This window comes from Erinaceus europaeus, chromosome 20 (assembly GCF_950295315.1).
Source record: "Erinaceus europaeus chromosome 20, mEriEur2.1, whole genome shotgun sequence".
NCBI classification, from domain to species: Eukaryota; Metazoa; Chordata; class Mammalia; order Eulipotyphla; family Erinaceidae; genus Erinaceus; species Erinaceus europaeus.
In genome coordinates, this window is record NC_080181.1 from 37,724,852 (window position 1) to 37,737,095 (window position 12,244).

Genomic DNA, 12,244 nt, shown 5'->3' on the forward strand with positions numbered 1-12,244 from the left:
GAAGGAGAGAGACACTTGGAACACTGCTTCACCACTTGCAAAGCTTTCCCCCTGCAGGTGGGACTAGGGGCTTGAACCCGTGTTCTTGCACATGGTTATAGGTGCACTTAATTAGGCACGCAACCTCTCAGCCCTTGTTATGCTTTTATTTGTGCCTGAAATACATTGATCTCTGCATTTCTTACAGAGTCAAAATGAGGTCTGGACATGACTGGAGTTTAGCTCTTTCAGCGGCAAGAACTAATCTAGTGGTCCAAAAGGCACAGTTACAGGGGTTAGGTCTTATCAGCCTGTTTCATCCTTGAAGTTCTGAGAATTGTTCATCTTGGTGCTTCAAGAGTGATCAGTGCCATCACCTAGGACCCACCATTTCCAAATTTATTAGTTGGAGTTCTGTTCTTTGAAGAAAACATTCTATTCATCTCTGATCACTCTTTGTAATACAGTTTGTATAGTAAGGTAATATAAATGTGTTAAATGTTAAATGTGTTAATTAAAAAGTCAACAATTTTTGGTATGGTGAATGATGCTCTGGAACCAATAATGGTGACTAAGAACTTTTTTTAAATGTGTATTATGATGTCTAGATTAACTGTGTTCTCTATGCATTTCAGTCATTATTCCTCTTTTCCACATTATTCTTTTAAAAGAGCACATTCATCTATGGGAACACCTGTGCTTTATGGTACATGATGTAGATTATCTTATGTATTTTCTCCCCCTGACATTGTATCAACAAGTGTTTGTTTTTTCCATTTTTTTTCTTTCTTTTTCCCCTTTTCCATTGGGTCTCATGACTGATCCCAGAGTCAGGATCCCTTTTATTCCTTTATTGAGAAATCATGTAATAATGGAAATTTCATATCCTGCAAAGACATTTATAATAGTGGACAGAAAAAAAAAAAACTTCAATGGGAGCAACTTGATATATAAAGTTGGTCTTTCTTTTTATTGAAGGTTGATAGATTTGTTTGCAACCTAGGTCCTTTTACAGCCTTTTACACAACACCATGTACCAAAGTTTTCTTCAGCCCTTTCTTCCCCAGAGTCCTTTTCTTTGATGCAATATTCCATGCTCAGTCCAAGTTTCCTTTGTATTTTCTTCCCACCCCTATTTATTAAGTCTTGCCTATAAGTAAGGTCATTTGGTATTTGTATTTCTTTTTTTGGCTTAGTTCACTTAGCACCATGTCTTCAGGTTCTATCCAAGTACAAAGGAGATGATTTATAAGGCAAAGGAGATGATTTCATCATTTTTAGTAAACTACCATGTTTTTAAGGAACTCCACCTCCATTTCATAAAGTGGAGGGTGTATGTTGGATGCCACAGAAAAATCCTTTCTTAATAATATAGCAGTGCTACTTATAATTATTCTTCTGTAAAATGGAGTGGATTTTTAATTTTAATTTTAATTTTAGGTGGGAATGATGGTTAGGTGCTGTCGAACTTATGAAGAAGTGTGTGAAGGAGATGTGGGCAAAGTCATCAAATTAGATAGAGATGGTTTACATGACCTCAATGTGCAGTGTGACTGGCAGCAGAAAGGAGGCACTTACTGGGTTAGGTATATTCATGTGGAGCTTATAGGTGAGCATATTCTTTATTAAGTTCTTTTGTGCTTTCTTTACTAGAGTTCTCATAGTTGAATACTAACTATAGTTCACTTACATGGAATCTCTAGGCTATCCTCCACCAAGTTCTCCTTCTCACATCAAGATTGGTGATAAGGTTCGTGTCAAAGCCTCAGTCACCACACCAAAGTACAAGTGGGGATCCGTGACTCATCAAAGTGTGGGAATCGTGAAAGGTAATGCTGTCTACAAAACAACATTCTAAATGGTACTAAACACAAAGGGTTTTTTTCTTCTTTCATTCATTTGCTAGAAAACAAGTATGAACAAGTCTAAAGATATTTAGTAGTATTTCTTGGCTTATCAGTGCTTTCTAGACCGTATTGAATATACTTATGTTTGAACAGTTTAATAAGACTCATTGCAACTTGGGAAATGTATGCCCCAGGAAGTGGAGTTACCCACAAGTGGGTATTAAGAAAAGACTAACAGCTTCGTGCTGATTGTTAGGGAGACGGTTCAGGGAAGTAAGGTAATTTTAAGAACAAGTACATTCCTAAGTGTTATCTATAGGACAGAAAGAATGGAGGCAGATGAAGTTATGTCTGGCAAGGAGGCAGCTTGTAGATTAGCCAGAATAGTGGGCATCAGATCTGAACTTGATCTGATGTGAAATAGGAATGGTTTTGCTTTTGTCTTCACCCATCATAATCACAGAGTAGCCTTACCTGTGGTTGGTCTTCTTTAATCTTGTTGACAGTCATTCTGTCAAATGGCCTGTTTACAAATATCTGACCAGCTCCCTCCCTCTATAAAATAATCAAACTTACTTATTGGATAGAGACTGAAACTGAGAGGGCAGGGGGAGGTAGAGAGGGAAAGAGAAAGAGAGACACTAGCAACATTGTCTCACCACTTGTGAAGCTTTCCCCTATAGGGGCTTGAACCTGGGTCCTTTCCATATGGTAACATAACGCTTCTACCAGGTGTGCCACTGCCTGGCCTCTGATTTTTTATTTCTTGAGATACTGAATGGGATTTTTTTCTTGTTGCAGTTAGCAAAAAGCTGACTCCCCCCTTTCCTCTACAGTTATTGCTGGGGCTCAGTGCCAGCACTGTGAATCCATTGTTCCTTGTGGCCATTTTTTCCATTATTATTTGATAGGACAATGAGAAATTGAGAGGTGAAGTGGGAGGTGGGGATAGAGAGGGAAAGAGAAAGACACCTGCAGACCTGCTTTACCGGTTGTGAAGTGTACCCCCTGCATGTATTGAGCCAGGAACTTGAACCTGGATCTTTGTGTGCTTAGTACTATGTGTGCTTAACCAGGTATGCCGCTGCTCAGCCCCCTAAACAGACTTTTTTTATTGTGGAAAATATGAGAGAGCCAGGAGGTGGTTCACCCAGTGCAGTGCACATACCCCATGTGGAAGCATCTATTCCCTGCCTGTAGGGGTAACACTCAGTAAGCGGTGAAGCAGGTCTGCAGGCATCTTTTTCTGTCTCCATCTTTATGTACCCTTCTTCTCAGTTTGTATCTGTTCTATTTAATAAAAATGGAAAATAAAAATAATAAGGCTGGGCGTGGTGGGTTTAGAGTGTTGACACTGAACCCCAGCAAAAACCCTGATAGCAATAAAAAAAAGAAAGAAAGAAAGAAAAAGGTGAAACGTACAAAAGTAGAAGACATGGTAAGTGAGCTTCAGTGTACCCATAACAGCTTATACTTTCGTTAGCTCATGGCTACATTCACAATCTCTCTTTATTTATTTGATAGAGATGGCCAGAAATTGAGAGAGAGAGAAAGACAGAGAGACACCTGCAGCACTGCTTCACCACTCTTGAAGCTTTCCCCCCGCAGGTGGGGACTGGGGGCTCGAACCTGGGTCCTTGCGCAGTGTAACATGGACACTCAACCAGGTGTGCCACAACCTGGCCCCACTTGGGCTTCTTTAAAAAAAGCTAATTCCTGACATGTATTACTTCACCCATATGTGTCTCCAATAGATAAGTTCTCTTGGAAGAAACAAATAACTATGATGTAATACTACATGGTAAATATAATTTAAATTTTTGGTTTTGATTGATTACACATGTTTCAGGCAATTTCTGTTCTATCCTAGCTTTCAGCGCTAATGGAAAAGACGTTATTGTCGACTTTCCTCAGCAATCTCACTGGACCGGACTCTTATCAGAAATGGAGTTGGTGCCTAGTGTCCATCCTGGGGTTACGTGAGTTTTGATTTTTACATTTCAAGATTTGTTTGGGGAGCAATGGTTTTCTTGGGAATTAAGTTTAATAAAAGACCATATCTTTCTCCCCTCACTCCCTCTGTTTCTGTTCCTCCCTCCCTCCCCTCCTTCCCTCCTCCCCTCTCTTCCTTCCTCCTTTCTTCCCTCCCTCTCTTCCTTCCTTTCTTCCCTCCCTCTCTTCCTTCTTTCCCTCCCTTCCCCCTCCCTCCCTCCCTCCCTCCCTCCCTCCCTTCCTTCCTTCCTTCCTTCCTTCCTTCCTTCCTCCCTCTCCCTCGATGCCTATGATCATAAAAGGTGTGATGGTTGTCAGATGTTTCCTATCAATGGATCAAGATTCAAATGCAGAAACTGTGATGACTTTGACTTTTGTGAAACGTGTTTCAAGACCAGAAAACATAGCACCAGGCATACGTTTGGCAGAATAAATGAACCAGGTATGGCAGAATGACTGGGGTTTTCCTTTACACTGAAATATACTATTTATGAGATAATTTTTCACTATTCTCAAAAAATTTTTTTCCAACTCCAAAATGGCACCTTACTAAGGAAATGCTGATTTATAGGATTTTTGTTGTCACAGTGGACATTTATCCATAATTTTTCTCTTTTAAAGTTTATACAGTGAGCACTGTACAGTAAGTACATCAAAACAGAAAAGATGGTTATAGCTCTGTGTTCATGCAGTTAGTGATTAGAATAACAATGGCTGTTTGCTTTTATTTCCTTAAAGGATATCAAGAAAGTATTAAATAATTCATTGTGTGGAGTGATGAGTTGGATGCATATATTTTAGGGTTTATTTATTTATTTTTTTATTTCATAAGACAGAGGTTAGACACTGCTCCAGCAAATACAGTGCTAAGGCTCTAGGGTCATGGTTACAGTCTATGTTCTTTTTTTTTTTTTTTTTTTTTTTTGTGGTGGTCTGAGAGGTAGCACAGTGGACAAAGCATTAGACTCTCAAGTGTGAGGTCCTGAGTTCAATCCCTGGCAGCACATGTACCAAACTGATGTCCGGTTCTTTCTCTCTCTTTCCTCCTTTTTCATTAAAAAATAAATAAAATAGGGGCTAGGCTGTGGCGTACCTGGTTAAGCACATGCATTGCAATGCACAAGAACCCTGGTTCACACCCCTAATCCCTACCTGCAGAGGGAACGCTTCACAAATGGTGAAGTAGAGCTGCAGGTGTCTATGTCTCTACCTCTCCCCCCTAAATTTCTCTCTACCTCTATCCAATAATAAAATAAAATAAGGGTGGGGTAGATATCATAATTTTTGTTTTTATCAGAACACTGTTCAGCTCTGGCTTATGGTGGTGCGGGGTATTGAACCTTCATAATGGTTATGGAAAGAGACTCTCAAGCCTGAGGCTCCGAAGTCCCAGGTTTAATCCCCTGCACCACCATAATCCAGAACTGAACAGTGCTCTGGTAAAAAAAAAAAAAAAAAAAAAAAAAAAGGCAGGGGGCTGGGTGGTGATGCACCTGGTTGAGAGCACATGTGCACATGTTACAGTGCGGAAGGACCTAGGTTTAAACCCCCAGTTCCCACCTGCATGAGGAAAGTTTTGTAAGTGGTGAAGCAGTGTTGCAGGTATCTGTCTCTCTCCATTCTATCTCCCCTACCTTCTTGATTTATGGCTGTATCTATCCTATAAATAAAGATAATAATTTTTTTAAAAAGAAAGAAAATCTTAAAAAAAGACATTGTGTGGGCTAGTAAATTGGCTCATTTGTATCCTGCACTGCCTTGCTAAGTGTATGACCCAGGTATGAATTTAACATCTTCAGTGTTGTGGTCTCTTTTACACTTTTTTTAAAAATTTTTTTTTTTATTTAAGAAAGGATTAATTAACAAAACCATAGGGTAGGAGGGGTACAACTCCACAGAATTCCCACCACCCAATCTCCATATCCCACCCCCTCCCCCGATAGCTTTCCCATTCTCTATCCCTCTGGGAGCATGGACCCAGGGTCATTGTGGGTTGCAGAAGGTAGAAGGTCTGGCTTCTGTAATTGCTTCCCCGCTGAACATGGGCGTTGACTGGTCGGTCCATACTCCCAGTCTGCCTCTCTCTTTCCCTAGTAGGGGAAGCTGAGCTCCAGGACATATTGGTGGGGTCTTCAATCCAGGGAAGTCTGGCCGGCATCCTGATGAAACCTGGAACCTGGTGTATAGTCTCTGTTCTATTTGCTAAATCACTTCTCTAAGTTTCTTATTGTGGCAAAATTTATGTAATTCAAAAATTGCCAGTTTTATTATGTTTAAGTGTACAATCCAGGAAATGCACAACTTCATCACTATTTTCAAAACATTCACTAATCCAAATAGAAATTCTGTATTCATTAAACAATAATTCCTTACTCCTTTTCCTAAATCCTGGAAATCTCCAGACTGCTGTTTGTCTATTTAACTCTAATCTCATGTAAGTAGAGCTGTACAAAATATGGCTAACTTACTTCACTGATCATTATGTTCCTAGGGATAATCTATGTTGTAGCATGTGTCAAAATTTTGGCTTTAATGGTTGAATAATAATCTACTGTGTGTACATAGGACATTTTGTTTAGCTATTTGTGTAATGGACATGGGTTGTTTCTGCTTTTCTTTTTTTTTAAATTATTTTTTTATATTTATTTTATTTATTTATTCCCTTTTGTTGCCCTTGTTGTTTTATTGTTGTAGTTATTATTGTTGTTGTCGTTGTTGGATAGGACAGAGAGAAATGGAGAGAGGAGGGGAAGACAGAGAGATGGAGAGATAGATAGACACCTGCAGACCTGCTTCACCACCTGTGAAGCGACTCCCCTGCAGGTGGGGAGCCGGGGTTTGAACGGGATCCTTATGCCGGTCCTTGTGCTTTGCGCCACCTGCACTTAGCCCGCTGCACTACAGCCCAACTCCCTGTTTCTGCTTTTCATCTGTTATAATGTTGCTGTGAACATTGGTGTATAAATGCTTAAATCTCTTTTTTTAAAAACTGGAAGTGTATTTGTAGGGACACATGATAGTTCTTTAAATTTTTTAGTCTGCCCAGATGTTTGTCATAGTAATGGCATTTTATTTGTCTAACGGTCAATGTATGCACTTCCACTTTCTCCATGGCCTCAAAGGATAGATACCCTAATGGGTGAGATGTAGGTAGTACTTATGTGTGTTTAGTTTCCTTTTTTTAGAATGTTTGTTGGTAGTGTATAAAAATATGCACCACAGGTTTTTAAACAGTTTCTTTAGCAGCTTCACTGAACTTAATAACTCTGACAGATAGGTGTGTTCATTCTTAAGTGTTTTGTTCATAAAATACCATGGCTTCTGTGAACAAAGATGGTTTTACTTCTTCCTTTCCAGTAGATTGCCTTTTATTTCCACTGCCTTACTGCTTCATCTTCATCAGGGGTATAGAACATTCTGGACCCCAAAATCATTTGGTCTTACCCTGCCAAGGCAACCACAACTTTCTTTCAGAGCAACATTAACTGCTAATTTTTTTTTTTTTATATTTCCCTTTTTGTTGCCCTTGTTTTTCATTATTATTGTAGTTATTGTTGTTGTTGATGTCATTGTTGTTAGATAGAACAGAGAGAAATGGAGAGAGGAGGGGAAGACAGAGGGGGAGAGAAAGATAGACAACTGAGACCTGCTTCACTGCCTGTGAAGCAACTCCCGATCCTTATGCCAGTCCTTGTACTTTATGCCACGTGCGCTTAACCCGCTGCTACCGCCCAACTTCCTAACTCTAATTTTTTTTTTCCCCTCCAGGGTTATTGCTGGGCTCAGTGCCTGCACCATGAATCCACCGCTCCTGGAGGCCATTTTTCCCCCCTTTTGTTGCCCTTGTTGTTGTTAGCCTGGTTGTGGTTATTATTGCCATTGTTGATGTCATTCGTTGTTGGATAGGACAGAGAGAAATGGAGAGAGGAGGGGAAGACAGAGAGGGGGAGGGAAAGACAGACACCTGCAGACCTGCTTCACCATCTGTGAAGCGACTCCCCTGCAGGTGGGGAAGCTGGGGGCTCCAACCGGGATCTTAACGCCAGTCCTTGCGCTCAGCGCCACGCGCACTTAACCTACTGCGCTATCACCCGACCCCCCTAACTGCTAATTTTTAAGTTGATAATTTTGTATGGCCTTCAAATGATGTTATAATTATTTAAATGATCTTGAGTTGAAAAAAGATTCCCTACCCCTATTAAGATCATCTGTGTTGATTACAAGTGGCAGTGGTGTGGCCATCTTTGTTTTGCTTCTGATTTTAGGGAGCTTAGCTTTCAGTCTTTTGCCATTGAATATGATGCTAGCTGAGGAGCTTAGATAAATAACTTTCATTCATGTTAAGGAAGTTCTTTTGTGGTCTTGATTTATAATATTCTTATCAAAAGGGAGAGCTACTGAATGTTAGTTTTTTTCTTCAACATCCTCTCCAAGGTTGATTAGTTTAATTAGTCTTTCTTTTTCTTCTTCTTCTCCTCCTCCTCCTCCTCCTCCTCCTCCTCCTCCTTCTTCTTCTTCTTCAATATCTTCATCTTCTTTTTCTTCTCCTTCTCCTTATTCTTATTCTTATTCTCTCTCTCTCTTTTTTTTTTTTTTTTTGTCATTTGGACTATGCTGTTCCAGGTTGACTTTTTTTCAGATAGAAAGACAAAGGAGAGTAGGGTTGGGTAGAGGAGACATCACAGCAGTGAGGCTTTCCCCTGTGCTATAGTACTCCCAGGTGGTGTACCTGGAGCCCAAACCTGCGTCAGACACATGGCCTAGCAGGTACCCTCCCAAGTGAGCTATCTCACTGGCCAATTAGTCTTTTAAAATAGCTTATTTCTGATGTGATATACTGTACCACATATTTTTTATCATTTCTCTTTCTTGTGTAATTTGGGCACAGATTGCTTTTTTTTTTTTCTGTCTTGAGGTAAATACAAAAGTCTTGAATTTCTGTCATCTTCCTAATGTAGTAACTTAAAAATTTAATTTTCAAGCAGGGATTGAATTGTATCCTAAAGTACAAATATGTATCAATAGTTCATTATCATTAATTTTCAAAAGCCAACTGGAATTATTTTCTTATACTCATAAGTTCATAAAATTTCAGATGTACAAGCATTCTCTAGATAACTTTATTGGTTTCTACATAGCATTCATAGTATAGTTTTTTTTCTTGTCTTTTTGCATGACCACTATACTATTTCCCCAACCCTTTTATGTCTTTTTATATTCATGATTTAATAATGATATAATAAGGATATAATTCTACACTTTTAAAAAAATATTTTATGACCTAGGATCTTATGCATGCATGGTTTTATTGCTCTTTAACTGACTCATTCAGAGAGAGAGAGGGTGGACAGATACATAGCACAAGAGTTACCTCTGATATTACGTTATTCCTAGGTTGCATGCATGACAAGACACATACCCTACCTGATGAGCTGTTTCTCTAGCCTGTAAAGATATTCTTAATAATATTCTCTTTAAGCATAGATACTGAACTCCCACCCTTTTTACCCTATCCACTGGATAAAAATGTCTTTTCATTTGGAAATATATACCCTTCTTTCTATCACTGAGATACAGTCAAGTGAGGTAGATAAATGGCATTATTTGAACTTAGTTTCATAACCTGGTATAACATGGCCATGTTTGTTGGAAGCCATTTTAGGTATCTATTAGGTCTTTTTTTTTTCCTAATCACACTATCTCCTTGAAGAAGCTCATCACTAAGTAGTTTATTCTTTATTTCTTAGCTGTGAAAGTTATGTCCTACAATTGTTAACACTGTTGAACACCATTTATTAGGACAGTCTGCAATATTTTGTGGCCGTTCTGGAAAACAGCTGAAGCGCTCTCACAACAGTCAACCTGGAATGCTGCTAGACAGTTGGTCCCGGATGGTGAAGAACCTCAATGTGTCATCTTCTGTGAATCAAGCTTCTCGTCTGATTGATGGCAGCGAGCCCTGCTGGCAGTCTTCTGGGTCCCAAGGAAAGGTAGAGGCAAAAGTTATAGAGTAACGTATAATTTAAAAAACTTTTAGACATACCTTATTATTTTATTTATTTATACAAAAGAGTGTATCATTTGAGACAGAGAGAAAGAGAGAAGCCAGTGCACCACTCAGGTACATGTGCCAGGTGTTAAGTTAGGAACCTCAGGCATACAAAGCTGATCCTCTACCATTTGAACTATTTTCTCAAATTTGATCACACAGTTTTTGTTGTGAGGTTCTGTTCTATTCAAAAGCCATAGTGCTACTCAGATCTGGCATATGGTGGTGCATGGGATTGAACCTGGAACCTCAGAGCTTAAGGTTTGAAAATCTTTTTTTCCATCAGCTTTATGCTGTCTCTCCTACCCTGTGTGAGATTTTAAGATATATTAGATGACATTTCATCTAGTGATAGAGGATATAATAAATTCTTCCCCCTCAACAAATTGTCCCACATGAGCTATGAGTTCTTATTCTTGTTAGAAGTTTTTCAGTTAGATCCTAACAAATGTGTTCATCTTTGAAATGCATTTATATGTGTATACATCATCTGGAATTTTTTTTACTCAACCCACTCAATGGATACAAAGAAACTCCTATTTTAGGCGTCTATAAGCAGATTGGTTCTGGGACTTAGAGTGAGACTACCTATCCCCTTAGGAGCGAGCAATGCTCTTGTTCCTGCCAGCTTAAAAGCAAATTGTAACTTTCTCATGCCATGTTATGCATTTTTAAAATCTCATATGAACTAAAGCTTTAGTACTATTTTAGTAGCTATGTATATTTATAGCTGAATCAGTAACTAAAAATGTCTATTTTTTTTCTCTAAGCATTGGATTCGCTTGGAGATCTTCCCAGATGTTCTTGTTCATAGATTAAAAATGATAGTTGATCCTGCTGACAGTAGCTATATGCCTTCCCTGGTTGTGGTGTCAGGTAATTGAATCAGTTTACTTAAAAAGTATATTCTGTAACACAGTAAAGACAGTTTTGTCTGATTCCTTTACTGTTTGTTTCTCCCAGGTGGAAATTCCCTAAATAATCTAATTGAACTAAAGACAATCAATATTAACCCCACTGATACCACAGTATCTCTTCTGAATGATTGCACAGAGGTGAGTCAGTATGATAGTATTCATTTATGGTGATTTATGAATGGCAATGGAAATGTCTTTTTTGACTATATTATTTCTATACTAGCATTGAGCTCATTTTCCCCTATCAAGCCACTGTATTTATTTTGAAATTCAATATGTTTATAACTTGAATTTGCTGTTTTCAAAGTCAACCTGAAAAGTGATTTTTTTCACTTTTTTTTATTAGTATTGATTTACAGAATTTAAAGATTATAACATTGGGGCTGGGCTGTGGTGCACTTTGTTGAGTGCACACATTACCATGCCCAAGGACCTGAGTTGAAGCCCCAGTTCCCACTTGCTGCGGTTGAGCTTTTGAGTAGTTGAAGCAGTGCTGCAGGTGTTTCTCTTGTTTTCCCCCGCCTTTCAATTTCTGTTTGTCTTATCAAATAAATATAAGAGAAATATTATAAAATATACAATTAAAAAATAGTGAGAATCCAAAATACCTTTAAAATTGTAATGTTATGAGATTTTAGTACATTTACACAGCTTTTCCCTCAGCCCTTCTTCCAACCCTTGCCATATTCCCTTTGGTAACCACTATGGTTTTCAGAGTTTAAGAGGCATTTTGGTAACAAACAATAAATTTCCTTCTCACCATTTTTGGTAAGAAATGGGTTAAATGCTCTTAACAAAAGTCTTCACCAAGTATATCCATTTGCTTTTTGTATCTAGCACAGTGGTATTCTCAATAAACATCAGTTGGTGTATGATTTAAAAATTTTTTTTTTTTATTTATAAGAAGGAAACATTGACAAAACCATAGGATAAAAGGGCTACAAATCCACACAGTTCCCATCATCAGACTCCGCATCTCATCCCCTCCCCTGATAGCTTTCCTATTCTTTATCCCTCTGGGAGTATGGATCCAGGTTCGTTATGGGGTGCAGAAGGTGGAAAGTCTGGCTTCTGTAATTGCTTTCCTATTGAACATGGGCGTTGATAGGTCGATCCATACTCTCAGCCTGTCTCTCTCTTTCCCTAGGGGAGCGGGGCTCTAGGACACATTGGTGGGGTTGTCTGTTTGGGGAAGTATGGTTGATAGCATGGTAGCATCTGAAACCTGGTGGCTGAAAAGAGAATTAATATATAAAGCCAAACAAGTTGTTGACTAATCATGAACCTAAAGGCTGGAATATTGCAGTTGAAGAGTTGGGGGGTCTCCATTTTGTAGATAGCTGGTAGGCCTATTTTAGTTATATTCCACAGGGCCTGTGACTATACTAGTTTTTGTTTGTTTACTTGTTTTTTTCCCCTGAGCTTGAAATCTGATATACATGTGGATCTAAGTTATTGTC

The 12,244-nt window shown here is 38.8% G+C and overlaps 1 protein-coding gene across 4 annotated transcripts in view; it reads left to right on the forward strand.

The window, feature by feature from the left end:
- The window catches only part of HERC2 (HECT and RLD domain containing E3 ubiquitin protein ligase 2), a 206,635-nt gene that overhangs the window by 111,297 nt on the left and 83,094 nt on the right, over positions 1 to 12,244 (forward strand). For all 4 annotated transcript variants that reach the window (XM_060179237.1, XM_060179240.1, XM_060179238.1 and 1 more), the window contains 7 exons: positions 1,420 to 1,588; positions 1,683 to 1,808; positions 3,697 to 3,805; positions 4,121 to 4,260; positions 9,618 to 9,808; positions 10,638 to 10,743; positions 10,831 to 10,922. In XM_060179237.1, coding sequence (XP_060035220.1) covers positions 1,420 to 1,588; positions 1,683 to 1,808; positions 3,697 to 3,805; positions 4,121 to 4,260; positions 9,618 to 9,808; positions 10,638 to 10,743; positions 10,831 to 10,922 — 933 coding nt within the window. The remainder of the gene's footprint in view (positions 1 to 1,419; positions 1,589 to 1,682; positions 1,809 to 3,696; positions 3,806 to 4,120; positions 4,261 to 9,617; positions 9,809 to 10,637; positions 10,744 to 10,830; positions 10,923 to 12,244) is intronic.